General features: G+C 51.4%; 1 protein-coding gene across 5 annotated transcripts in view; it reads left to right on the top strand.

Annotated features, from left to right (window-relative positions):
• The window catches only part of LOC116958574 (glutamate--cysteine ligase catalytic subunit-like), a 31243-nt gene extending 8521 nt beyond the window's left edge, over positions 1 to 22722 (top strand). For 4 of the 5 annotated variants that reach the window (XM_032981283.2, XM_032981288.2, XM_032981291.2 and 1 more), the window contains exons 3-17: positions 1662 to 1774; positions 3471 to 3653; positions 4041 to 4151; positions 4973 to 5031; positions 5169 to 5305; positions 5862 to 5936; positions 6057 to 6173; positions 15669 to 15807; positions 16609 to 16724; positions 17285 to 17377; positions 17666 to 17782; positions 19599 to 19680; positions 20266 to 20333; positions 21303 to 21423; positions 21913 to 22722. In XM_032981283.2, coding sequence (XP_032837174.2) covers positions 1662 to 1774; positions 3471 to 3653; positions 4041 to 4151; positions 4973 to 5031; positions 5169 to 5305; positions 5862 to 5936; positions 6057 to 6173; positions 15669 to 15807; positions 16609 to 16724; positions 17285 to 17377; positions 17666 to 17782; positions 19599 to 19680; positions 20266 to 20333; positions 21303 to 21423; positions 21913 to 22109 — 1728 coding nt within the window. In that variant the 3' untranslated portion in view covers positions 22110 to 22722. The remainder of the gene's footprint in view (positions 1 to 1661; positions 1775 to 3470; positions 3654 to 4040; positions 4152 to 4972; positions 5032 to 5168; positions 5306 to 5861; positions 5937 to 6056; positions 6174 to 15668; positions 15808 to 16608; positions 16725 to 17284; positions 17378 to 17665; positions 17783 to 19598; positions 19681 to 20265; positions 20334 to 21302; positions 21424 to 21912) is intronic. The other variant, XM_032981284.2, reaches the window with a different exon arrangement.
• The last annotated feature ends 4263 nt before the right edge of the window (positions 22723 to 26985 follow it).

Genomic DNA, 26985 nt, shown 5'->3' with positions numbered 1-26985 from the left:
ATAAAACTCGCGATACAATAGCAGATGAGATAAGGGATGCCAAATATTTTTCAATAATTGTTGACCCCACCCCAGACCTGTCACATGTGGACCAATTGACGTTAATATTCCGGTTTGGTAACAGCCACTGGAATGTGGTGGAGCGATTCCTGGGCTTTGAGCCAATTAAGAGGCACACCAATAAAAGTTTAGCAGACTGTAACTTTGATGGTGGAGGGCCTTGGGTTGGACCTCTCAAACTGTAGAGGTCAGTCATTTGACAATGCAAGCAACATGTCAGGAAAATACAATGGGCTACAGGCCAAGCTGAAACAAAAAAAACCCCTCTGATGTATGTTACTTGCGCAGCGCATTCACTTAACTGAGTAGGTGTTAACACTTTAGACGGCAGTAGCCCAGACGCTGACGAGTTTTTTTTAAACATGTTAAAGTCACTATACACATTTTGCTCTTCATCCACACATAGATGGGGGAAAGTCTTTCGGGAGACAGATGTCAGACTGACATTAAAATTGCTGTCCAGTACTCGGTGGAGTGCTCGGGCAGAGTCAACCAAGGCACTGTGGAGAAATTACACCCACATTAGAGGCCTTCGGTGGTATGTGCAATGATTATAATGAGAAAAGAGATTATAATGAGAAAAGAGGCCACTGGACTTTGTGCTAAATCGTACACCTTAGATATGATATTCATAGCACATTTCTGGGACATCATACTTGACCGGTTGCACGCTACAAGCACGCACCTTCAGAAAATGTACATTTATATCTCTGTAGCAACACAGCTTGTCTCATCGTTGCGTGATTTTGTGGTGGGACAGCGCGATCAGTTTTAGGCTTTTGAAAGGGCATTCTTTAATGTGACAGGTGTCTCTCGGTCATATAAGCACGATCTTCGGCGAAAGAGGAAACGCAAAACATTTGCAGACAAGTGTGCCACTTAAGGGGAGGGAGAAGTTCAAAATAGAAACATTTTATGTGGTTATTGATAAGCTAGTGGCATGCCTTGAACATTGCTTGGACTCTTACAAGCTTTGACCAGTCTCTTTGGAGTTCTGTTTATGTCAGATCAGGTGTCTAACAGGGACGTGGACATGAACTTTGCCAACGAAGTCATCCAATGCAAGTCTTTCATATCTGACTCTGAGGGTGAGAAGTGCCCAACTTAATATTCAGTCAATATAGGAAAGTGGGGAAGGGGGGGGTCTCCAAAAGGCATGTGCCCAGGGGCCTCACGGAACCATGATCAGGCCCTGACGCCTACAGCACTTGCCCCTACAGTCTGGTTTATGCTATACGGGAGGATTTTGTCTTTGGTGAAGGTGGTGATGATGACGTTGGTCGTATGTATGTTGAACTTCTGTTACACCGGGGGGAAGGCCAATTCAACACAAAATAATAGTAATCAACAAAACACAATCACGTAACAAAAACACTTGTCGTTTTACGTCTAGCGCCACAGTGTTACTTACGAATGTGTTTGTTGATATTTTCAGTCTGAAAGGGGAATCGGCTTGGCTGTGATGACAATGCCGTGCCGCTATTACCTCCCTCCACCTCTCTGCCCCCCCCTTTTCTCTCCGTCCTCCCCTCCTCTCTCCGTCTGCTACCCTCTCTCCGTCTCCCCCTCCTCTCTGCGTCTGCCCCCGTGTGAGCGCGCAGGTCGAGTACATGCTCATCTCCTTCGATCACACGGCACGCAGGGCCCGCGTCCTGTTCAACGCAGAGGAGCTGATCAACGACTTGAGAGCCATGGACGAGGAGGCCAACCCAGGGTGAGACCTCCTCCTCACCATCCTCCTCCTGCCACATGCTCACAGCAGAGTGGCCATGCCCCAATGGCCCCAAGCAGTTTTTCAAACCCAGCACTTTGCGTAAATTGTGAGAATTCCCACTACTCCCCGCCCTCAGGGAAGAGCAGGAGGAATGCACGCAGGCTGGAGACAAGCAGGAATAATGACACGCAGATGTGGTGAGGGGGTTGGGGATGGCGAGCCGATCCCAGAGGAAGAGATTTTCCAATTCAATTTTCGTAAACTTTCGGAATTAATTCGATTTTTGATACAAAATATCCAGCCTAACACCCATGCATTCCATATTTATGGAATCGAAATTACACTGCCATGTTATTTTTTTCAAACGATTCGTTTTATATACATTTCCCTTTTTGTTATTCATTATCGTCTGAGGTATTGACTTGTCACTTGTTTCGCCGGCGCATTCAAGGCGCAGTGACATCGACAATGCCAGCTGTGTGGCACCTGATTGGCTCACGAATGCTGACGTAACATTTACCACCACCTCTCAGACAATTCTGCCTCTCGTCTGATGATGCTGGGTGTAGTTACCTGCGAAACGCCGTACTCAAATTGTAAATGTTGTGGGTTTGCTCTCCAACACACAATTGTGCTGAACTACTAAGTAATTGGCATGTTTTGTTTACGTGACTAACCTTAATAATTGGGTGTTTCGGGTGGTGGCAGGTTTAATGACACATTTATATTTACGCGATCTAACCCAAAAAAAAACCTCTATTATGGATACTTTTCGTTTGTTGACGAAATGCATAAGAAGATGAAATGTGGCATCGCAGAGCATCTTTTAGTTCAACGGTTATTTCCTACACGGAGTACTGTATCCTGTTTAGCCAGTTACACAGCTAGTTTTTCAACGAGGGTCTTTTGTGCATCAGCACGGAGCGAGCACAACAACGACAGAGTGATCCACGGTATGGAGGAACGGGCGACGTCAGAACACTAAAACGTGACAACATTAACCAAACGAACAGGCACATTGCACCAACGACAAGGACGAGAGGAGATGAGCGCTAAGGTGGAAGCGAACGCGGTCGACCGAATGCAAGCATCACGGGAAGGCACGGTTCATGAGTGGGTTACATGGTTCTCGCCTGTCATCTCCTTCAAAGTGGACGCTAAAGGTCTCGTGACGTCATTTGCAGGAGTAGGCCCGTTGTGCACCACGGGGGGGGGGGGGGGGGGGGGCGCCACGGTGGCGAGATTTTAACTACCTCGCTTGGTATGCAGGAGGTCGTGGGTTAGATCCCGACCTTGATACCTGTTGTATATTTGGAGTTATCATGTTATCCCCGTGGTGGGGTGGATTTTTTACAGCTGCTCCTGTTTTTCCCTCCACATTTACCAACATGGGTATAGTTTATTTGGCTTCTATACATGTCCACGTGATAAGCCACTTCGTTGAGCTATCATTTGTGGCCAGGTAAAATAAAATTAATTGTTTAACAGTTTTAATTTTGCCTATTTTGAAGAAAAAAATACCAGCAAAATTACATGCATCGGAATATACATCAATCATCTCCACCCTACTATGACAATATGGCAGGACTCTACTTAAAAAGAGTCATTTTAGCTCGGTGAGACTTCCTTGCGCGTACAAACAAGAAGGATGAAGCAACGCAATAATAATAATGGTAATATCTCTCCCATGCGGCAGGTACCCATCGCGGTGGCACCTGGAGTATGCAAGCTACATGCTGGAGGGGATCCCAGCACAGCCTTACGGAAGCTCCATGGCTGAACTGACCAACGTGGAGCAGAGCATGAGGGTGCGGCGGAGGGACATACTGGCTCGGCTGCGCTCGAACGAGACGATATGCTCCCTCACCACCTTCCCCAGGTAAGAGGGAGCGTCGTCGGCGTCGCTCTCCTCTTAGTAGAAGTAGGCACCTGCGTGCAAGCTGAGCCCCTTTGTATGTATGTGTAGTGTCGTAGGTCTCTTCTCCCTTGTTGAGGCTTGTATGTGTGTGCGGTGCACACGCTCAGCCGGAGACGAGGTAGTCGCAGAAAGCACCGTCCTTCCTTTATTACGTTCATGCCACCAACTCCGGCCCCCTCTCTTTCTCACGACCACGCTGCTGTACGACCAGGTCGCTGTGAAGATTTCGGTTCAAACAGGGAGGGGCAGCCTGCATGCCGCGTATACTGTAGTTGGTTCGCCCGCATTCACATGCGGGCGACCTCGCTCACCCGCTGGCTCGCCTGTGCGTGGCTTCTATTGATGCAGACTCGGCTGCCCAGGTTTCTCTCAGCCCGAGTGTGTGCCCAAGCACCGAGATGGGCAATCCGCATCCCTGTTCTTGCCGGACGAGGCTATCAGCTACCACCCGCGCTTCAGGTGAGAGTGTGTGGTGAGTGTATGAGTATGTGGAGCGAGTACATGAGTGAGTGCGTGAGATCTGAACAGTGTGGGGAGGGATAGTGTAGTAGCGGTCAGCGCGCTGCGCTTCTGAACCCGGTGGCTCGAGTTAGATTCACACTCATGGTCAACAAGAGTGACGATTATCTGAACCGGTCTTGGGCCTCCCCTAGGTCGAATCAGCCTCAAACGAGTACTTGGGAGTAAACTAAAATAAACTATTTCTTTTTTACTCTTTAGTTCTTTCGGTGAAGTCACTTAGGTAGAAAAACATAATAGATCACGACATTTCGATCGCCACACAAGCAACAGTCTTCTCTCAACTGAAGACGGTTGCTTGTTTGGCGATCAAAACATCGTGATATATTCTTTTTACCTACGTGATTTTACCGAAAGAACTAAAGAGTATGAATTCCTGCAGTCACGAAAGCTTCAAATTAAGATATTTCTTTTATTTTATCAGGTAAGGCCCACAGAGCTATGTAGCTCTTTTCCAGAAGCGACCTGGCCGCAAATGATAACTCAACAAAGTGACTCATTGTGTGGAAATGTATAGCAGTCACATACTCTAAACGCAACATGCAATTCCAGATATAAAGGCGGCGGCGAAGGGGCCGAACCTACGACTTCTTGTATACCAGGCAAGGTAGTTAACATCTCGCCACCGTGGCTCCCTGGGATTGACGTCAGGGGGCAGGGAATGATGATGCTGCGGAGAACCATTATGGAGGGCCGTTGCATTCATTTGAAATTGACAGGGACTTCGTCGGGTATCGATTTTTATTGTCTCTTGCCCGCAGCACGATTACGAGGAACATCCGCGAGAGGCGAGGAGAGAAGGTCGTGGTGAACGTACCGAGTGGGTATCATTCAAACCAGCCGCCCCCCCCCTCCCCCTTATTTTCCCTTTCACATACAACGTACAACAACAGGAGTATGTGCTGCACTTCAAACCTGGCTTCCCCCCCCCCCTTATCTACCTCCCCCCCCCCCTAGTTTTCAGGGACAGAAACACTCCATCCCCATTCATCGACCAAATCCCGCACGGTGACGAGGAGGCGGCCATCGCGATGAAGGCTGACCACATTTACATGGACGCGACGGGATTCGGCTTGGGAAACTGCTGCCTGCAGGTAGAGTTAAGAAAAAAAAACGATTCAACTATTGCCAGGCATTTCACATCAGTGTAGAAAGTTGAAACTGAACTATTTTTTTCTTATTATGAAAACAAATTTTCATGATAAGAAGGCCCACTGAGCTACGTAGCTTTTTTTCAGAAGCGATCTGGCTATCACAAATGATAGCTCGACGAAGTGGGCTTATCATCATTCTCGTGTTGAAATTTATAGCAGCAGCCAAATACTCTGAATGTGTGATAATGATTCTAAATGTGTAGGGGAAAAACTGGAGGACCCAGAGAAAAAATCCACGCAACCACAGGGAGAACATGCAAACTCCAAATATACAGGCATCAGGGTCAGGATTGGATCCACGACAAGCCTACCCCCACAGGGCCCATTCATGTCCACCGCGGGTTTTGTGAAATCCCACAAACTGGCTTACGACACGAAAACGATTGAGAAACATTTGTTGCATGCACAGATTTCGTTCACTCTCGCGCGCACGGAGAGACAGGCGAGAGAGAAAATGATCAATACGGCTTTGGCAGCTTTCTCTTTTGCGTCACAGGTTACACTGCAGGCCAGAAACATAGAAGAAGCGCGACATATCTATGACCAGCTGGCTCCTCTGTGTCCCATCATGGTGAGTGTCAATGAGTACAGCTGGCTTCTCTGGCCCATCGTTGTGAGTGCCAGTGAGTACAGCTGGCTCCCTACATCATTGGCGAGTACCATCTGACTGTGTGCGCTCGCCCTCCTGCAGATGGCCCTTAGCGCCGCCGCCCCCTTCTACCGGGGGCTCGTGTCGGATGTTGATTGCCGCTGGAGCATCGCCTGCGCCGCAAGCGACGACCGCACGCGACAGGAAAGAGGGCTAGAGGTAACGTTTAATCATCTTTTTTACCCCAGCTAATGCAATTCCCCCCCCTTCTGATTGCTCTGTCTATGTTCACGATGGAGATTCCGACACCCCCCCCCCCCCCCCGAAAGTGGATATCACCGAACTACCGCTGAGATCCCTAGTTCAAAGTGCCATCTGATCCAGCGCTCTTTCACTTGTGCGTCGCACGGCAGTCACACCAATATTTTCATATTATTTTCATAGCCAGATTAAGTGCAGAACCAATTTAATATTTTCTTTGAAGTACTTTTCATTCAGGCAATGTGCAGACCCGACACGTCACCTTGTGACGCATGTGTACACACACCGTCAGCATAAGCCAAGAGTTACTTTTTGAATTAAGGGGGTAGGGATGACAAGGGGAGAGAGAGATATAACCGAAACACAGCTGACCCTCCATAGGGATATAACCGAAACACAGCTGACCCTCCATCCTGTGAACGTATTCCAGGTGTTGTATGAGGGGGGACCATCTGGCTTCCAATTCCTGCAGAACCAAATGCAATGTTGTGGGGGTTTTTTGTGCAAGTCATTGGTGACCTGGCGAAGACCATTACCTCACTGCGCTAGAGAGCACAGGTTTAATCACAGCCAGCTGAGACCTGGCTTCAAGCCCAGAACCTCAGTGGCACTGGCTCATTTCCAAGAATGTTTTATTTATTTTTTATAATCGCTCATTGACTGAGCAAACCTTGGGGATTGGCAGTCGACTGTTAAAGATTTTCGGCAGCGATGGCGAGGTGCGGTCGCACCAACGGTGTTTGGTCATGGTGACCTCTTGACCTTTGCAATGATTTTTCAGGCTGCACAACATCTATGAAGCCGTGTATTGCAATCAGGGTTTAATTTTAGATTCGAAGCTTTCGTGACTGCAAGGATCCATACTCTTTGGTTCTATTCGGTAAAGTCACGTAGGTAAAAAATAAAAACAAAAATCACGACGTTTCGGCCACAACACAAGCGGCCTTCATCAGGTGAAGGAACCAGACTCTCTCGAAGACAGCGCTGGAGTTAAACACAGCCAAGCTCAGACCGCGACCTTTAAGCTGTGTGAGAGGCATTAAGGTGCCTTGACAAAGGAATTAGCATAAAAATTAGCATTTAATTGGCCGACTTAGCATGATGAACGGTGTAGAGGTGGTGTACATGCGGGTGAACATGCAGGTTGGCGAGGGGGGGAGGGGGAGTTTACCTATTGATGGTGTGAAAAGGGAATTTTAAGAGCTGCGAAAGTTTGGGGTACCACTACTTGAAAAAATATACTGTACCATTGAAAATTAGTTTAATGTTTGGTTAGATTTAGAACATCTTTCCAATGGTTGCTTAATTTGAAACCATCTTCTCCGTTGAAATTGTGTCTGTGTTTGTAGATCTGAATTGCCCCGTGAACAAATCTCTGATAAAAACCCGTGGGTTTGCAAAGAACCTTGGTATTGGAGAAAATTATATCGTGATCACCCACAGCGTTGTAACAGTGATCAGCTACGGCAGAAGAATTCGTTCTGCCGTGTTTCAAATCTGATTTGTGCTCGCGAATTCAGTCAGAGACATGTCGCTTCGTCTCCCCGATATAGCAATCACCGCAGGTACAATTCAATTTGTAAACCCTGGGGTACTGTAAGTCAGGGATGACATCCTTCACAGATGGGATCAGATCACGAATTTTGTGTACTGTATTGAACTGGACCTGGAACTTGTGTTTGTTTAGAATTTTGGAAATCTTTTTAGTAACGCCTGCTATATATGGTAGCATGATGGTTTTGACCGGAGTATCAAGTGGTTGTTTCTGTATGGAGGGAGAAACAGCTTGGCGGATGGTACGGTCAGAGTATCCATTCCTTTTGAGGGCCAGGTGTACATGTTTTATTTCACTGGTCAGGTGGTGTTGGTCCAAAATGCAATGAGCCCTATGGTATAAAGTTTTGATGAGATAATTCTTTTGGGCTGGGTGGTGGTGGGAATCAGATTTCAAGTAGGAATATGTGTGGGTGGGTTTCCTGTAGACAAAATGCGTCAATGAGCCATCAGGTCTCCTCTCAAACAGAACATCTAAGAATGGTAGCTTGCCATCTTTCTCCACTTCCATGGTGAATTTGATGACGGGATGTCTGGAATTGATGTAGTGTAGGAAAAGGTTCACAGCTGGGAGACCATGTGGCCAAATGACGAAAGTGTCATCCACATATCTCTTCCACAGGGAAGGTCTGAGTGTGGAAGTCTGGATGGCGTCCGATTCAAATTTCTCCATGAAAACATTGGCTATCACTGGTGACAAGGGGGAACCCATGGGAGTACCCTCATTTTCCTTGTAGAAGGAACCATTCCAAGTAAAGTAGGTGTTGGTGAGACAGTGCCTGACCAGCGTAGGTACCTCGGGGTTTAGTCCATGTTGTACCAAATTTTCAATTATATCAATGGTATCAGGTACTGGGACCTTGGTGAACAAGGAGACCACATCGAAGCTGACAAGGATATCGTCAGGGGACAGTACAACGTCTTTGACCATAGAAACCAATTGGGCTGAGTTAAGTACTGCTGAGGAGGTCTTGCCAGTGAAAGGTAGCAAGGTATCCGACAGAAAACGTGCTAGTCTATAGGTAGGGGAGTTGATCGTGGATACGATGGGTCGTAGTGGGGTGCCTTCTTTATGAATCTTTGGAAGACCATAGAATCTAGGGGGTCTTGCAGCAGAAGGTTTTGGGGAGGGACGTTTAGTTGGTTCGATTAGAGAAGTCGAACTTGTGATGATCTTGTTGGTTTTTATAGTTGGGCTATTAGTAGGGTAATTTTTTTTATTTTTGAGTAACTACCATCATTGAGTAGGTCCTGAATTTTATTGTTGTACGAGTTTATATCCATAATTACAGTGGCATTGCCCTTGTCGGCTGAGAGGATCACTATATCATGTCTCTCTTTTAATTTCGCGAGTTCAGAGCGTTCATCTTTGCTGATGTTGCTAACGGGTTTCTTAGCATTCTTAAGAATGGTAGCTATTTCAGCTCTCGCGACATCTGCTTGGATGTGTCCTATACCTTTGAGGGCTACATCGACCTGAGAAATGATATCATCTATCGGTATATGTTTTGGGGTGACAGCGAAATTTATTCCTTTAGCCAATACTGTTTTCAGATTGTCCGAAATCGGGGTGCTACTCTGATTGATAACAATTTTGTTAGCGTCTAGTTTTGTGATCTGTGGAACCGGGGTTTTCTTTGATAGGTGGTTGAATTTAGCAATTAGGTTACCTTTGCATTTGATTGAAAGTGAATCAGCAGAAGAAGCAGTCATGTTGTCTACGTGGTTCCAATCAGAAGGTAACATTTTTTGTGTTAACGTTAAATGAGCTTGTAGGAGAGTCCTGTCTAAAGTATCGAGTTCAAAACGGAGTAGTCTTATCCTCTCTGAGATTAAAGAGAGGCTAGCCTTAAACAGAATCTGTTTAGAATTCGGTGAGGACACAGCAGCAGAAGTGAGTGGGAAGGCGATGGGTATTTCCTTGTGGTCACGGCTCTTTTGAGGAAGGTTAGCGTCTCGATGAGCTGTGACTTCTTGTCCCGTTGTCTGTTAAAAGCTCTAACAGATAGGTGAAAACCCTCCCCGTAGAGGCTATCAATTCTAGATTTGAAGCTTTCGTGACTGCAAGGATCCATACTCTTTGGTTCTATTTGGTAAAGTCACGTCGGTAAAAAATAAAAACAACAAAAATCACGACGTTTCGGCCACAACACAAGCAGCCTTCATCAGGTGAAGGGACCAGACTGTCTCGAAGACAGCGCTGGAGTGAAACACAGCCAAGCTCAGACCGTGACCTTTAAGCTGTGTGAGAGGCATTAAGGTGTCTTGACAAAGGAATTAGCATAAAAATTAGCATTTAATTGGCCGACTTAGCATGATGAACGGTGTCGAGGTGGTGTACATGCGGATGAACATGCCGGTTGGCGAGGGGGGAGGGGGAGTTTACCTATTGATGGTGTGAAAAGGGAATTTTAAGAGCTGCGAATGTTTGGGGTACCACTACTTGAAAAAATATACTGTACCATTGAAAATTAGTTTAATGTTTGGTTAGATTTAGCACATCTTTCCAATGGTTGCTTAATTTGAAACCATCTTCTCGATTGAAATTGTGTCTGTGTTTGTAGATCTGAATTGCCCCGTGAACAAATCTCTGATAAAAACCCGTGGGTTTGCAGAGGACCTTGGTATTGGAGAAAATTATATCGTGATCACCCACAGCGTTGTAACAGTGATCAGCTACGGCAGAAGAATTCGTTCTGCCGTGTTTCAAATCTGATTTGTGCTCGCGAATTCAGTCAGAGACATGTCGCTTCGTCTCCCCGATATAGCAGTCACCACAGGTACAACTCAATTTGTAAACCCCGGGGTACTGTAAGTCAGGGATGACATCCTTCACGGATGGGATCAGATCACGAATTTTGTGTACTGTATTGAACCGGACCTGGATCTTGTGTTTGTTTAGGATTTGGAAATCTTTTTAGTAAGGCCTGCTATATATGGTAGTGTGATGGTTTTGACTGGAGGAATCAATTGTTAATTGATTCGTGACGCAGAGTGACGCAGAGTGACGCAGAGTGACGCAGAGTGACGCAGAGTGACGCAGAGTGACGCAGAGTGACGCAGAGTGACGCAGAGTGACGCAGAGTGACGCAGAGTGACGCAGAGTGACGCAGAGTGACGCAGAGTGACGCAGAGTGACGCAGAGTGACGCAGAGTGACGCAGAGTGACGCAGAGTGACGCAGAGTGACGCAGAGTGACGCAGAGTGACGCAGAGTGACGCAGAGTGACGCAGAGTGACGCAGAGTGACGCAGAGTGACGCAGAGTGACGCAGAGTGACGCAGAGTGACGCAGAGTGACGCAGAGTGACGCAGAGTGACGCAGAGTGACGCAGAGTGACGCAGAGTGACGCAGAGTGACGCAGAGTGACGCAGAGTGACGCAGAGTGACGCAGAGTGACGCAGAGTGACGCAGAGTGACGCAGAGTGACGCAGAGTGACGCAGAGTGACGCAGAGTGACGCAGAGTGACGCAGAGTGACGCAGAGTGACGCAGAGTGACGCAGAGTGACGCAGAGTGACGCAGAGTGACGCAGAGTGACGCAGAGTGACGCAGAGTGACGCAGAGTGACGCAGAGTGACGCAGAGTGACGCAGAGTGACGCAGAGTGACGCAGAGTGACGCAGAGTGACGCAGAGTGACGCAGAGTGACGCAGAGTGACGCAGAGTGACGCAGAGTGACGCAGAGTGACGCAGAGTGACGCAGAGTGACGCAGAGTGACGCAGAGTGACGCAGAGTGACGCAGAGTGACGCAGAGTGACGCAGAGTGACGCAGAGTGACGCAGAGTGACGCAGAGTGACGCAGAGTGACGCAGAGTGACGCAGAGTGACGCAGAGTGACGCAGAGTGACGCAGAGTGACGCAGAGTGACGCAGAGTGACGCAGAGTGACGCAGAGTGACGCAGAGTGACGCAGAGTGACGCAGAGTGACGCAGAGTGACGCAGAGTGACGCAGAGTGACGCAGAGTGACGCAGAGTGACGCAGAGTGACGCAGAGTGACGCAGAGTGACGCAGAGTGACGCAGAGTGACGCAGAGTGACGCAGAGTGACGCAGAGTGACGCAGAGTGACGCAGAGTGACGCAGAGTGACGCAGAGTGACGCAGAGTGACGCAGAGTGACGCAGAGTGACGCAGAGTGACGCAGAGTGACGCAGAGTGACGCAGAGTGACGCAGAGTGACGCAGAGTGACGCAGAGTGACGCAGAGTGACGCAGAGTGACGCAGAGTGACGCAGAGTGACGCAGAGTGACGCAGAGTGACGCAGAGTGACGCAGAGTGACGCAGAGTGACGCAGAGTGACGCAGAGTGACGCAGAGTGACGCAGAGTGACGCAGAGTGACGCAGAGTGACGCAGAGTGACGCAGAGTGACGCAGAGTGACGCAGAGTGACGCAGAGTGACGCAGAGTGACGCAGAGTGACGCAGAGTGACGCGGAGTGACGCGGAGTGACGCGGAGTGACGCGGAGTGACGCGGAGTGACGCGGAGTGACGCGGAGTGACGCGGAGTGACGCGGAGTGACGCGGAGTGACGCGGAGTGACGCGGAGTGACGCGGAGTGACGCGGAGTGACGCGGAGTGACGCGGAGTGACGCGGAGTGACGCGGAGTGACGCGGAGTGACGCGGAGTGACGCGGAGTGACGCGGAGTGACGCGGAGTGACGCGGAGTGACGCGGAGTGACGCGGAGTGACGCGGAGTGACGCGGAGTGACGCGGAGTGACGCGGAGTGACGCGGAGTGACGCGGAGTGACGCGGAGTGACGCGGAGTGACGCGGAGTGACGCGGAGTGACGCGGAGTGACGCGGAGTGACGCGGAGTGACGCGGAGTGACGCGGAGTGACGCGGAGTGACGCGGAGTGACGCGGAGTGACGCGGAGTGACGCGGAGTGACGCGGAGTGACGCGGAGTGACGCGGAGTGACGCGGAGTGACGCGGAGTGACGCGGAGTGACGCGGAGTGACGCGGAGTGACGCGGAGTGACGCGGAGTGACGCGGAGTGACGCGGAGTGACGCGGAGTGACGCGGAGTGACGCGGAGTGACGCGGAGTGACGCGGAGTGACGCGGAGTGACGCGGAGTGACGCGGAGTGACGCGGAGTGACGCGGAGTGACGCGGAGTGACGCGGAGTGACGCGGAGTGACGCGGAGTGACGCGGAGTGACGCGGAGTGACGCGGAGTGACGCGGAGTGACGCGGAGTGACGCGGAGTGACGCGGAGTGACGCGGAGTGACGCGGAGTGACGCGGAGTGACGCGGAGTGACGCGGAGTGACGCGGAGTGACGCGGAGTGACGCGGAGTGACGCGGAGTGACGCGGAGTGACGCGGAGTGACGCGGAGTGACGCGGAGTGACGCGGAGTGACGCGGAGTGACGCGGAGTGACGCGGAGTGACGCGGAGTGACGCGGAGTGACGCGGAGTGACGCGGAGTGACGCGGAGTGACGCGGAGTGACGCGGAGTGACGCGGAGTGACGCGGAGTGACGCGGAGTGACGCGGAGTGACGCGGAGTGACGCGGAGTGACGCGGAGTGACGCGGAGTGACGCGGAGTGACGCGGAGTGACGCGGAGTGACGCGGAGTGACGCGGAGTGACGCGGAGTGACGCGGAGTGACGCGGAGTGACGCGGAGTGACGCGGAGTGACGCGGAGTGACGCGGAGTGACGCGGAGTGACGCGGAGTGACGCGGAGTGACGCGGAGTGACGCGGAGTGACGCGGAGTGACGCGGAGTGACGCGGAGTGACGCGGAGTGACGCGGAGTGACGCGGAGTGACGCGGAGTGACGCGGAGTGACGCGGAGTGACGCGGAGTGACGCGGAGTGACGCGGAGTGACGCGGAGTGACGCGGAGTGACGCGGAGTGACGCGGAGTGACGCGGAGTGACGCGGAGTGACGCGGAGTGACGCGGAGTGACGCGGAGTGACGCGGAGTGACGCGGAGTGACGCGGAGTGACGCGGAGTGACGCGGAGTGACGCGGAGTGACGCGGAGTGACGCGGAGTGACGCGGAGTGACGCGGAGTGACGCGGAGTGACGCGGAGTGACGCAGAGTGACGCAGAGTGACGCAGAGTGACGCAGAGTGACGCAGAGTGACGCAGAGTGACGCAGAGTGACGCAGAGTGACGCAGAGTGACGCAGAGTGACGCAGAGTGACGCAGAGTGACGCAGAGTGACGCAGAGTGACGCAGAGTGACGCAGAGTGACGCAGAGTGACGCAGAGTGACGCAGAGTGACGCAGAGTGACGCAGAGTGACGCAGAGTGACGCAGAGTGACGCAGAGTGACGCAGAGTGACGCAGAGTGACGCAGAGTGACGCAGAGTGACGCAGAGTGACGCAGAGTGACGCAGAGTGACGCAGAGTGACGCAGAGTGACGCAGAGTGACGCAGAGTGACGCAGAGTGACGCAGAGTGACGCAGAGTGACGCAGAGTGACGCAGAGTGACGCAGAGTGACGCAGAGTGACGCAGAGTGACGCAGAGTGACGCAGAGTGACGCAGAGTGACGCAGAGTGACGCAGAGTGACGCAGAGTGACGCAGAGTGACGCAGAGTGACGCAGAGTGACGCAGAGTGACGCAGAGTGACGCAGAGTGACGCAGAGTGACGCAGAGTGACGCAGAGTGACGCAGAGTGACGCAGAGTGACGCAGAGTGACGCAGAGTGACGCAGAGTGACGCAGAGTGACGCAGAGTGACGCAGAGTGACGCAGAGTGACGCAGAGTGACGCAGAGTGACGCAGAGTGACGCAGAGTGACGCAGAGTGACGCAGAGTGACGCAGAGTGACGCAGAGTGACGCAGAGTGACGCAGAGTGACGCAGAGTGACGCAGAGTGACGCAGAGTGACGCAGAGTGACGCAGAGTGACGCAGAGTGACGCAGAGTGACGCAGAGTGACGCAGAGTGACGCAGAGTGACGCAGAGTGACGCAGAGTGACGCAGAGTGACGCAGAGTGACGCAGAGTGACGCAGAGTGACGCAGAGTGACGCAGAGTGACGCAGAGTGACGCAGAGTGACGCAGAGTGACGCAGAGTGACGCAGAGTGACGCAGAGTGACGCAGAGTGACGCAGAGTGACGCAGAGTGACGCAGAGTGACGCAGAGTGACGCAGAGTGACGCAGAGTGACGCAGAGTGACGCAGAGTGACGCAGAGTGACGCAGAGTGACGCAGAGTGACGCAGAGTGACGCAGAGTGACGCAGAGTGACGCAGAGTGACGCAGAGTGACGCAGAGTGACGCAGAGTGACGCAGAGTGACGCAGAGTGACGCAGAGTGACGCAGAGTGACGCAGAGTGACGCAGAGTGACGCAGAGTGACGCAGAGTGACGCAGAGTGACGCAGAGTGACGCAGAGTGACGCAGAGTGACGCAGAGTGACGCAGAGTGACGCAGAGTGACGCAGAGTGACGCAGAGCTTCTGTCCAGGGAGCAACGTTCTGGGAACCTGGGGGAGGCAAGGCCATGCCGGGAGCAGAAACATCTTCTGGATCGCCAACCCAGACAGGCCCCCGGCTGAATTCAAGCCCTGATTTGGCTGTGCTTCCTGTTCCGCGCCTGTTAACTTATCACTGGACAGCGCTTGAGATCTCGTGGCCTAACATTTTGCGGACAAAAGGTGCTCGTCGGTCATTCGGTTCGGCGACCTGTGATCAGGGGCGTCGCTGCTAAACACCACGTTGCAATTAACTCTGCAGGGGGAGTGCGTACGTGCTCGCGAAAAGAGAACATTTCGCTCTGAACATTTGAAATGATAATAAACATCATAACGCGTTGTTCCCTCGGCACCGGGTTAATTGCCATTTGTTTTTACAGCCTTTGGTTGTCGTGGCCATGAGGCGAGAGCGTTGAGCTGGCACCGCTGAGAATCTTTACAATCAAAATGTCAATCCGTTCATCTCCCTTTTGCAGCCCCTGACAACGTGCAAGTGGCGAATCCCCAAGTCACGGTATGACTCCATTGACAGCTTCCTGTCACCCGGCGGAGCGCAGTTCAATGACCTGGAGCTTCTCAAGGACGAGGACGTCCACCTGCAGCTCCTGGACGCAGGCACGGAATTTCTCTCTGCCACGATCACCTACCCTACCAGGCTCACCTCCACCACCATGCTCACCTCCCCCAACATTCTCACCTCCCCTGGTTTACTCACCTCCCCCCTTTTTCACTCTCACCAACCGTTTATTTGGGTTATGGATGAATCGCGCTTGCTGTGAAACACTGAAGGTTTTTTGACCTGCCGTGCCGATTCTACTAACAGCTGCTCCCACTGGTCGAGGGCACGTGACTCGGTGCTGCATGACCACAGGCATGCTGGCGAGGGAATCACGATACGTCATGTCGATTGTCCAGGCCCCCACTTCCCCACCCCCACAACCCATCCCCTCCAGCTCTCTCCTCTTCGCTTTTTAAACTGGGTTAGATCGCGGAAATATAGCCAATCTGTAAGGTTTGTTGGAGAGTAAACCCCACAACATTTACAATTCGAGTACTGTGATATTTCGCTGGTAATTCCAGGAGGAATTAAGACCGAAAGAGGAGGAATTCTCCAGATTTCTGGCTATCGCCTAATGAAGCTAACTGTTTTATTTTTTTGTCAGTGCAAATATTTTTTCTTCTTATTCGAGTGACATGCAACGTGTGTGTGCGTGAACTGTGTGCATGTGGAGAAGCAGTAGTATAGCAGCGTGCTGCTCTACGCAGTTGGCGACCAGTGATGATTATCTAAACTGGTAGTTGGCCTCCCCTAGGTCGACTCAGCTCTCTAACAGCGCTTGCTCCCAGCAGCCTCTGTTCAAGGCCACACGGCGGGGATCTTTGTCTTTTTGCATGAGTCGTGCCTCTGGCCCACAGGCATCGATCCGCTGCTCGCTCAGCACTTTGCTCACCTCTTCATCCGCGACCCCCTCGTGCTGTTCTGCGAGAAGATCCACGCCGACGATGATGAGAATGAGGCCTACCACTTTGAAGTGAGACATCCACCAGTGTACTTTATGAATATTATTATTCCACTTGTTTACCCATAATGGCCTCGCCAGGTCCCAAAAATATTTTGCAGGAGTGTGCCTCTGTTTGATGCTAATTTGAGGAATTTTCAGGTCATCTTTCAGCATTGGGATGTTATTTGGCCAATGCCGGTTGCATCGCATGGTGTATATTTTTTTGGCTGTGGGATGAAACCGGGGAACCTGTAGGAGACCCGTAAAGAACAGGGGGCAAAACACACACAAAGCATTCCACGCAGAAAGGTCCCCGAGTCGGGAATCTAACCCAGGAATCTTCCTGCTGTGAGATGAAAGTGTGTTACTACTGATCCGCCCTTCCGACCCCCGAATTCCTCACTCGCGGTGTCTGTGGCTACCAGTCTCGTGCCAGCCTAACCGGTGACCCCATAAAATATTCCGTGAGAAGTGAAAGCCTGACTGGAGTACACCCACAAGGGATCGGCGCGTGTCTTCCGTGATCGTGGACGCTGACCAGAGCGCCCGCCCCGTGTGCGTGCGTGCGTCCGTGTGCATGTGCGTTGCAGTGCATCCAGTCCACAAACTGGCAGACATTGCGCTTCAAACCTCCGCCGCCGAACACCAACATCGGGTGGCGCATCGAGTTCCGGCCGATGGACGTAAGCCTCTCCGAGAGGGCGACACGGATTATATGTTGAGGTAGAGTCAAACCGAGATGCCTTTGAGGCTTGGGAAAAGAGGTGATGATGGGAAGAGGGAATTTCAAAGTAGAGCAGTGCGTGGGTAGAAGCAGAACGAGAAGCGTTCTGACCACGCAGTGCGGTGAGTAAGTGGGTGAATAAGTGAGCGGGTGAATGAGTTGGCGATTGAGTGGGTGTGTTGTGACATGCAATCGTGGTGGGTGAGCACAGTGCGGGTCAGATGAAGCAGCCAGACCGAGTCCCCAGTGTGTGGTGCAGGTGCAGCTCACGGACTTCGAGAACGCGGCGTACGTAGTGTTCGTGGTGCTGCTCACGCGTGTCATCCTCTCCTATGACCTCAACTTCCTCGTGCCACTCTCCAAGGTAAGGAGCCGCATCCCTCCTCACCGACCGTGTGAGCGCTGCCGGGAAGCCCATGCTGGTCGCATTGCAACCCGGCCGCATGTATATAGGCTGGCGCAAGTGGTAGCACTTGTGCCTCGGAGTAAGAATGGCCTGGGTTTGATTCCCAACTCGGGCACGTGTGAGCGCTGCCGCGAGGCTCGACCTGGTCGCATTGCAACTCTGTGGAAACAATAAGAGGAAAAACTGGAATGGTGGAAACAGCCCGACGCTGCAGCCTGACTTCTTAACCCAGTTCCACCCACTCTTTCTGGACAAGTGCCTGAGCTGCGGCAGAATCTGACAATTCCAGATCCATCTCTTCAGTCATCTTTGGACCCACAAATAGTCCAACTTTTCTATGGAAGACAATTATCCTCGATTGCGACGAATAGCCTATGATAATGGTAGAGCTTGTGCCTCGGAGTTAGTATGCCCTGGGTTCTCTTCCCGACTCTGGTACCTTTTGTGAATGGATTTTGTTCTGCATGGGTTTCCTCCGAGTTCTCTGGGTTCCTCCCATAGCTTAAACAAAACAAGAAAACCTCCACACATGATGCAACTTGTATGGTAGTCCGGTTAACAGTGACATCGGAATAACGGTTTTTGCAGTTAACGTTTCACCTCCCATAATGACCCCATAGTTTCGACTCACATTAACATTGTGACTAACGGTACGTTTTCGTTACGCACACCGCTCCTCATACACATACACATACGTGCACCTTCGTGAAACTCCCAGTGTCGCTAGTGCTGCAAGGTTGCCATCTTCTGGCTCTGGCCAGGGTATGGCAGTGCAGCAAGTGGATTCATTGCCATCTGTATTCTATCTGCAACCCCCCCTCCCGTTCACACACAGTGGGCTTTTTTCGAGTGCTCTGCTTCCCTCCCACGTGTACAAACGCACGTTCATAGAGTGGCCCGAAGCGTCCAAATACAGTGAGTCCTCTTACGAACGGGTTAGGTTTCATGTCTGTTCGTAAATCGATTTGTTCGTAAATCCAACTTTACTCCCGTCGATTCCAAACCCGTTGTATGGCATGTACACTAAACACAGGGAATGGCTTCAAAAGTTTAATAATCTCATGTAACTATACATGCCACTGTTTTCTTCATGTTCATACAGATGTAGATGCCACTGGTTCTTTATGTTCTGCAGATGTAGATGCCACTGATAATTCATGTTCTGCAGATGAACCTTATGGCACGACCCCGGGGTCCCATAAGCCCCCGGCTCTCGCATAAACTGCGTTGCGACGTCATTTTATGTCTGTTGAAGGTGAATGATATAGCAATATATTCCTCTTGACGAGCTCCACACGATACGGTAATCAAAGTTTCAAAGTTTGGTTTCTTCTGCGCATTCGTCCTCGCTGCACTTGGACGACATGACAACAGAATGATATGCGCCAGGTGGTAATTCATTATTTACGTTTGAAATCCGTTTATTCGGTACCCCGGGGTCCCACCATAAGGCTCAGATGTAGATGCCACCACTGACATCAATTGCACGGCAGTTGAATTCACGACTGTTCGGTCCGTTTGTATCTTCAAAAATTCGTAACTCGAATTTCGTATGCAGAGGAGTCCCTGTAGTGGGCCTCAAAGCTTGGGCAATTTCTAGCACCAGGCTTTGGTTCCGGCGCCCCTGAATCTTACGAAAACTGTGTAGCGTGTAACAAATGTGTGATTTTTTACTTTGCTACTTTTTAATTGCTTCTCTCAAGCACCTTTGGTGCAAAAGGTTACCGCCTGAAAGTTTGGCACGTCCCTGACCATCAATTCTCTTCTGCCGCAGGTAGATCAGAACATCAGGAAGGCGCAGAAGAGGAACGCTGTGCTGGAGGAGATGTTTTATTTCAGGAAGGACATTCAGGCAGGCAAGTCGAGCCATTTCAAATCATACGTTGTCTTTTTTTCACAACTTTACTCTGTGCTCTCGGTGTCGAGTCACGAGATGAAGAATCCATTCGGAAATCTCACATGGCAGTGACTCATCCCTTCTGCAAATGACCTCTGTGTCACACCGTAGGGGGCAGCACTCTCCCACTTGCCCGGCTGTCAACAGCAATGTTTGTCACATGACAGTCAAAGCGATATTTGAAGTCTCACAGCTGGAATATGGCGAAGTTAAGTGCAGAACCAAATTTTACGTCATGGATTTTGTAATTTTTGAACAATCATTGCTGACCGGGCTGAGACCATCAACTCATCACACTTGAGAACCCGGTTTGATCACAGACGGCCACTGAACCCCGAAGTGGAACTCAGGGTCTCAGCGGTGCCGGCTCAGCCACTCTGACCTCCGGGCCATCGATCCGGGCCTCCTCGCAACCCAAGCCTTCACCCCAGCCTGCCCTGAATGTTTGTGTGCATCACACATGCGCTTAACCTCGCTCACCGTCGCTCGCAAACTCACGTGAACGTCAAACTGCCATGCGGTTTCTTTTTTTTTTTGCGACCAGAGGTGGACACTCCGCCAGCAGAGGAGGTGGGGATCCTCATGAGCATTGACACCATCATCAACGGCAAGGTGGGCAACCCGGCGGGGCAGGGTGCGTGGCCAGCCTCGCAGTGTCAGGCCCTGCGGGCTCTTGCAGCATCGCGCTCAGCCTTTGCCATCCACCGCCATGGTGGTCCAGAGCACCGAAACAATTGCTGCTGTACAATGTCTCGCTGCCACCGTTTTGCGCGGTGGTGGAGTGGTCAGCATGCTGCGGCTAACGTCAGTTGGCGAGCGAAATCTGAGCCAGTTCTGTAGAATCCGCCACACGCCCCCCCCGTGCCCGTAAAAAAAACCACATGCTGACGCATGTGATGGATGGTCAAAACCCCATGACTGTGTGGGGAGGCCATCATCGAAGCGGTGGAGTGACATTTGTAAATTATGATTAGAGCTCGTCTCCCAGTGATCATGCGAGCTGCCTTCAAGCGTGCAGTTCAACTCAAAGCAGTCACTGGCACTTCCCGTGCTGCAGACTGGCTCACCACTTCCCAGTCATGGATCCATCCCACATATCATCAGCCATGATCAATACACTGCTGGATTCAGGCCTCCCACAAGGCATTTCCATCTGTCGCCATCCTGTGATGCAAAAAATCGACATGGCAAGCCTGGTGAGAGTAACACTGATAAACTGAAGGCTGCAGCTGACACTGCCTGCCATGGCGTGGTGTGTTGTGGTGCGGTGTGATCAGTTGTAATGTGGTGTGATGTGCTGTGGTGTGTGGTGTGTCCGTTTTGCTGTTGTGTGTGCGGTAGGTGTGATGTGTGGCCTGTGCTCTGATGTGTTGTGTGTGCTGTGGTGTGCTGTGATATGTGCAGTGTGTGCTGTGATGTGTGCGGTGTGTGTTATGGTGTTTACGGTGTGCTGTGATGTGTGCCGTGTGCTGTGGTGTGTGCTGTGGTGTTTACGGTGTGCTGTAGTGTGTGCGGAGTGCTGTGATGTTTACGGTGAGCTGCGGTGTGTGCGGTATGCTGTGGTGTGCTATGCAAGCACAGGTAGGGGTGTTCCAGGGCCTCGTCCCCATAGTCAACAGCTTCCTGGAGGATATGGAGGTGGACGTAGAGACTCGGTGCACGATCTCCGACTACATGGAGCTCATCAGCAAGCGTGCGTCCGGTGAGTGCATTCCAGGGGAGCATCACCCCTTCTCCAAGTGCGAGCGATGATGAGTCCTGACCTCGTGCAAGCCTCTTCGTCGCTGTGCAACGGACGGCGGCCGACAGACGAGACAGGTGTTGGAATGGCAACCATAAGAGGGGAAGCAACCGAGGGGGTGATGACCGCGGATTGTTGATGGCCAGGAGCGTAGAAGCGGGAGTGTAGTATAGTACAATTTAATTTTGGGACACTGTCCAACGCTGCCAACGATGTAGCACCGCAGCAGCCTGTAATGCCTCGGCGTGCACAGTGGTCGTCCATCGAAGCACTCTCTGGGCTCAGAAATCCTGCTCGGGTTGTGTGGTGCGACGAGCCCAGGCGCCTAACGTGCGCGAGAGTCTCCACACACCGCTACGCGAATGGGAGCGGTGATCGTCGTCGTCTCCTCCTCCACTGCCGCTGATGACGCTGGGGCGACCGCGTGCGTGTCTCGTTGGTTTCCCCCAGGCGAGCTGGGGACGATGGCCCAGCGGCTTCGCGCCTTCGTGAGCAGCCACCCTGACTACGCACACGACAGCGTCATCTCGGAGCGCGTCAACTACGACCTGATGCTGCGCTGCGACGCCCTGGCGCGTTCGCGACCCCACCGCCATGGCGTGGACCCCTTGCACGAGCTCAGCCACGGCGCTTTCCAGACTGGCTAGCTCACCACGCTCGCTACGCTCAGCGCACTTACCACGCCCACCAGGCTCACAATGCTCACCACGCTCACTTCATTCGCCATGCTTACCTCGCTCACCGCACTCACCTCGGTCACCGCGCTCACCACACTCACCGCGCTCACCAAGCTTATTGCACTCTCCTCACTCACCTTGCTCCCCGCACTCACCACGCTCGCCTCGCTCGCCACAATCACCTCGCTCACAATGCTCACCACGCTCACCACACTCACAATGCTCACGACGCTCGCCTTACTCCCTGCATTCACCTCGCTCCTTGTACTCGCCACGCTCACCACACTCTGATAAACCCAAAGGCCAGCGCCACGTCACCCCAGGATAGCAGGGACCCTGTGGCATGTGGGCAAGACGCGGGCCATGCTTCGTTTTCACATGGCCCGTCACTTCACTTGATTTAAATTAATTGTTCCACGTGGCGCTTCATGTTATATTCATATAATTGGATGTAAAAAAAAAGACAAGGCAATTGTAGAAGTTTTGGTGGTCTGTGGGTTTCAGGTGAGGTCAGCAGGTGACCGTGTGTGCACCCTCCTCCACCCGTTGCAGACAATTCATGAAATAAAATGCTCAGAAAATATTTCCGTCCGTTCCCATTGACACTGTGTGTGTTTGCTGTAGGAATCGGTGAGTGGTCATCGTTCCTGTGAACTTCACTCATTGATTCCTCCACCCATGTCCACACAGCGTTCAACCAGGTTATAAAGACAAAGACCCCCCCGTATAGCCGTAACAGACCGTTGGGGCAAGTGGTGTTAGTGACAAGGGTGGAATATGGACGGGGCCAGTGGAGCCAGTGCCCCGGGGCCTCGGACTGCCAGGGGGTCTCCAAGCCTCAGGCCGAGTGCGGTGCGTGGCCCAAGACTTCCAAAGGAAGTTGAACGTCAGGACCCTTAGTGCACACAGCGCAAGCTGATCGCTAGGCCCCTGGGTGCTTATCGTGTGAGCTAACCACTATGGCCCCCAAGATCCCGCGGCGCTTACAATGTAAGGGCCCCCAGACCCATAGGTGTTTAAAATGTAAGCTGAGCACTCGGGCCCCTGGGCCCCTCAGCGCTTACAGTGTGAGGGTCCCCAGGCCTCTCCGTGCTTAAAGCATGAGGAGATCACTAGGCCCCTCGGACCCCGCAACGCTTACAATGTGAGGCCCCTCAGTTCTTAAAGAGTGAGCTGACCACTAGGGCCCTAAGTCCCCTGGGTGCTTACAGTGTGAGTTGACCACAATGGCCCCCAGACCCCTCAGTGCATACATCGTGTGTAACACCTGGGCCCCTTGGTACATACAGTGCATGCTTTAAACAAGGGCATCTCGGACAGTAGAGTGCTTCTGTAAAACTGAGCCACTGGTTGGCACACTACAATATGCAGTGACATGATACAATATTCACCAACAAGTCAGTTCGTTATAAAAACAGGACAGTTTGGAGGGCGACATATGGCAAGCCATTCGTTATTTGACTTACCTTAACTCGCCATCCCTTTATACTAGCTAGCTGCCCATTTTCCTTAGCTAGCTGCCCATATGATTCAGCTTGTTAACATAAATTAGCTAGCTGCCATTTTTGCCAGCTCTCGCTGCCCTTACAACCAAATTAGCTGCACCAAAAAGCCAGCTAGTTAAACCGAGGGCTCGTCGTTTGTTGAGAGCTTAGACGTTGAATAATCAATTATTAAAAATACATCGCAGTTTTGTAAAACATTGAAAACAATATTTCAAAAGCTATATTTTTACATACACTAGCGCATATACAGTATAAGAGACCCAATCCATGCTTAAGGATTGAGGAAAACCCCATTCATTTTTTCAATAGACCATCTGTTTTTTATATCCACGGAAGTCGATAATACTAACGTTGACATGCAAATTGTCGACAGCTCTTACGAGCTACTTTTTCCCTCCCCATCGATGGGGTGTGGCCTACGTAATTGGTGGAAACCAATTACTTGGTGGAAACCTTTGTTGGTTGTTCAGCCAATGAAAAGGTATCTTTAGAATTTCAAGCAACATAATTATCTTTGTGTCAGGCAGGTATACAATACATTTATTGGCAGGAAAAGCCACCGACAGATGCCTGTTTTCTTGCCTGGTACGCCACAGTAATATATTCATCGAATTTTTCATTTTAAAAAAAAACGCCTTTTTAAAGGCTATTTCAACAATCCCTCCGAAGAGCTATTTTCCAACAGCCTTTTTAAAGGGTAAGGGTTATTTTATTTTATGTTCTTTTCTATTTTTTTCATTTATCTACTGAAAGCTGCCTTTAGGTTCAAGTCTTATATATAACTAGCGGCAAGTACCCGGCGTTGCACGGGCGAAAAAGGCAGACACACACATGGACTTACACACAGATATCGACCCACACACATAGAAACACATCGACCTAGTCGCACACACACATATGGATAAACCCAGGATGGATCGTTAGTAGGCCAGCCTAAAGGTTTCTAACCGGAGAAGATGTTCCATTAGGTGGGTGCACGTTTCGCAAGCCTAGAGAAGGGAGGAAATTACCGTGGCTGAAGACCTGGAGCTTAATGCGGAGCGAGAGACCAGGTAGCTTCCACACAGCGTAATGCGGCCGATAAAAGATAATGGCGCTCAACTGATTTGGAGTGGGACCTCTGCTGTTAAACCGGAGCCGGTCATGAGCACACTGGGCAGGTATGGGAATCTCTGCAATCTCTCCACAACTGCCGCATCACCAATTGTGAGTTGTGGGGGTGGATTGTCCGATGGTACAAATACCCAGGCAGGTGCTTAGTTTTGATGGGGCTGATGGTAAGGCCCCACCTCTTAGTGCCAAGCTCCATGTTCAGCAAGCAGTGCCTCCAACTCCTCTGAGTGAGCAGCAATCACCAGAGCATCGGCATACAAAACATGATCAATAGGGAGCCATCTCTTGACCGCACCTGGGCATCAATCAGCCTCCCATTGTATCTGTAGCTTATAGTAATTCCTCCGGTACATCCATTGAAGGCTTCCCAAACTACGTGGTCAAAAGATATATTAAATAATGTGGGAGGCAGAGGACATCCCTGTCGCACCCCAAGGTGTAGAGGGAATGGCTCTGACTGACGGGCACGAAGTTTGACGTGGGGCTGCTCACCATCAGGAAGGTCCTTAAGGATCGTGAGCAAAGGGTGAGGGACTCCGAAAGCATTAAGAACAACCCAGAGACCAGGCCCTACTGATGGTACCATAGGCCTTGACCAGGTCAATAAAGCACATACATTCACTCACACGCACACATGGACCTACAGACACGCAAATGGACTTACACTGACTCACGTTTTATTAAATTAAAATAAACACCCAATAGATTACATTAGCAGCGGGCACGCGGTCAATAACGAAAACAAATATTAACACAGTAGTGGCTTAATTACAAAATAAAACGATATACGATTAATACCTTTTGTTGTTTATTTTATTTATTATTTATTATTTTTAATCGTGATTTAGTGTGCCGTGTGTATAATGTGTACACGTGTGTATAATGTATGTGTGTAATGTGTACAAGTGTGTGTATAATGTATGTGGTAATGTGTACAAGTGTGTGTATTATGTATGTGTATAATGTGTACATGTGTGTATAATGTGTATATAATGTGTTCGTGTGTATATGTGTATAATGTGTATAAGTGTGTGTATAGGTCTATGTATAATGTATGTGTGTATATGAAGTGTGTGTATATTGTGCACTGTGTTGGTGTGTACTGTTGAGAAGAGTTGAATGGACTTAGTAAGTGTGTCACTACCCAACCACGTGTCTCTCTCCCCGTGTCCCTCTCCTTGTGTCTGTGTCTCCCCGTGTCTCGTCCCGTGTCTTCATGTCTCTCCGTATCTCTCCCGTGTCTTTACTTATGTCTGTGTCTCCCCGTGTCTCTCTCCCCGTGTCTCTCTCCCCTAGTGTCTCTCCCCCCAAACACGAACGATACAACAACACGACGTTCGGAGTACAAAGTTGAGGGAGAGAGAGAGAAATGAGCATTTTCCCGGCGGGCGTAACTGGGTGGGGCCGTGGGCTTCCAGTTACTGTAGCGGCCTAGTGCGTGCTCCGTCCACTGCTGCCTTGAGGGAGAGACGCGCTCTCTCCACTGCTGCCCTGAGGCAGGGCCGTGCCCCGTCCACTGCTGCCCGGAGGGAGCCCCGTGCTCTCCACTACTGGCTTGAGGGAGAGCCGCGCTATCTCCACCGCTGCCGTGAGGGAGCCAGACTCTCTCTCTCTCCCCTGCTGCCCTGAGGCAGGGTTGTGCTCCGTCCACTGCTGCCCTGAGGGAGAGCCGTGCTCTGTCCACTGCTGCCCTGAGAGAGAGTCGCGCTCTCTCCACTGCTGCTGCCCCGAGATGTCGCGGGCACTGCCCCAGAGCAAGGAGGCGCTGCTGCAGTCGTTCAACAAGCGGCTCAAGGACAACGTGCGCTCCATCCTGGACAACTTCACGGAGATCATTCGAGACGGCCAAGGGTTGTGAATGAAGAGTCCCCTGTGTGGGCTTCAGTGGGGCCGTCTGGACGGGCAGCAGAGACACGAGAGGCCAAGAAACGACATTCCAGTCGTGGGCTGAGCTCAAGGAGGGCTAGCTCGAGCACCATCCTGTGGCGGGGAAAGGAGGTGGTGCAAGCGGTTCCGCTGAGCCCACAACAGCCAAGAATCTGCTGTCTGGGAGAGGGGGTTGGGCGCTGTTAAACCCTAGCACATGGGCGAGAAGCCGTGCATGTGTGACGAGTGCGGCAAGACGTTTTTCTCACGCTCGGCCTACAAGTATATATATTTTTTTCTTTTCCACTTGTGTGTAAATCTGTGTAAACCCCGGATATTTTAGAGATGGCAATTCTCCTGCT

The sequence above is a fragment of the Petromyzon marinus genome, chromosome 80 (genome assembly GCF_048934315.1).
Source record: "Petromyzon marinus isolate PM22_M1 ecotype Great Lakes invasive population chromosome 80, UKy_Petmar_22M1.pri1.0, whole genome shotgun sequence".
In the NCBI taxonomy this organism is placed as follows: domain Eukaryota; kingdom Metazoa; phylum Chordata; class Hyperoartia; order Petromyzontiformes; family Petromyzontidae; genus Petromyzon; species Petromyzon marinus.
Note: the sequence above shows the minus strand (reverse complement) of the source record. Positions and strands in the feature narration are given on the sequence as shown.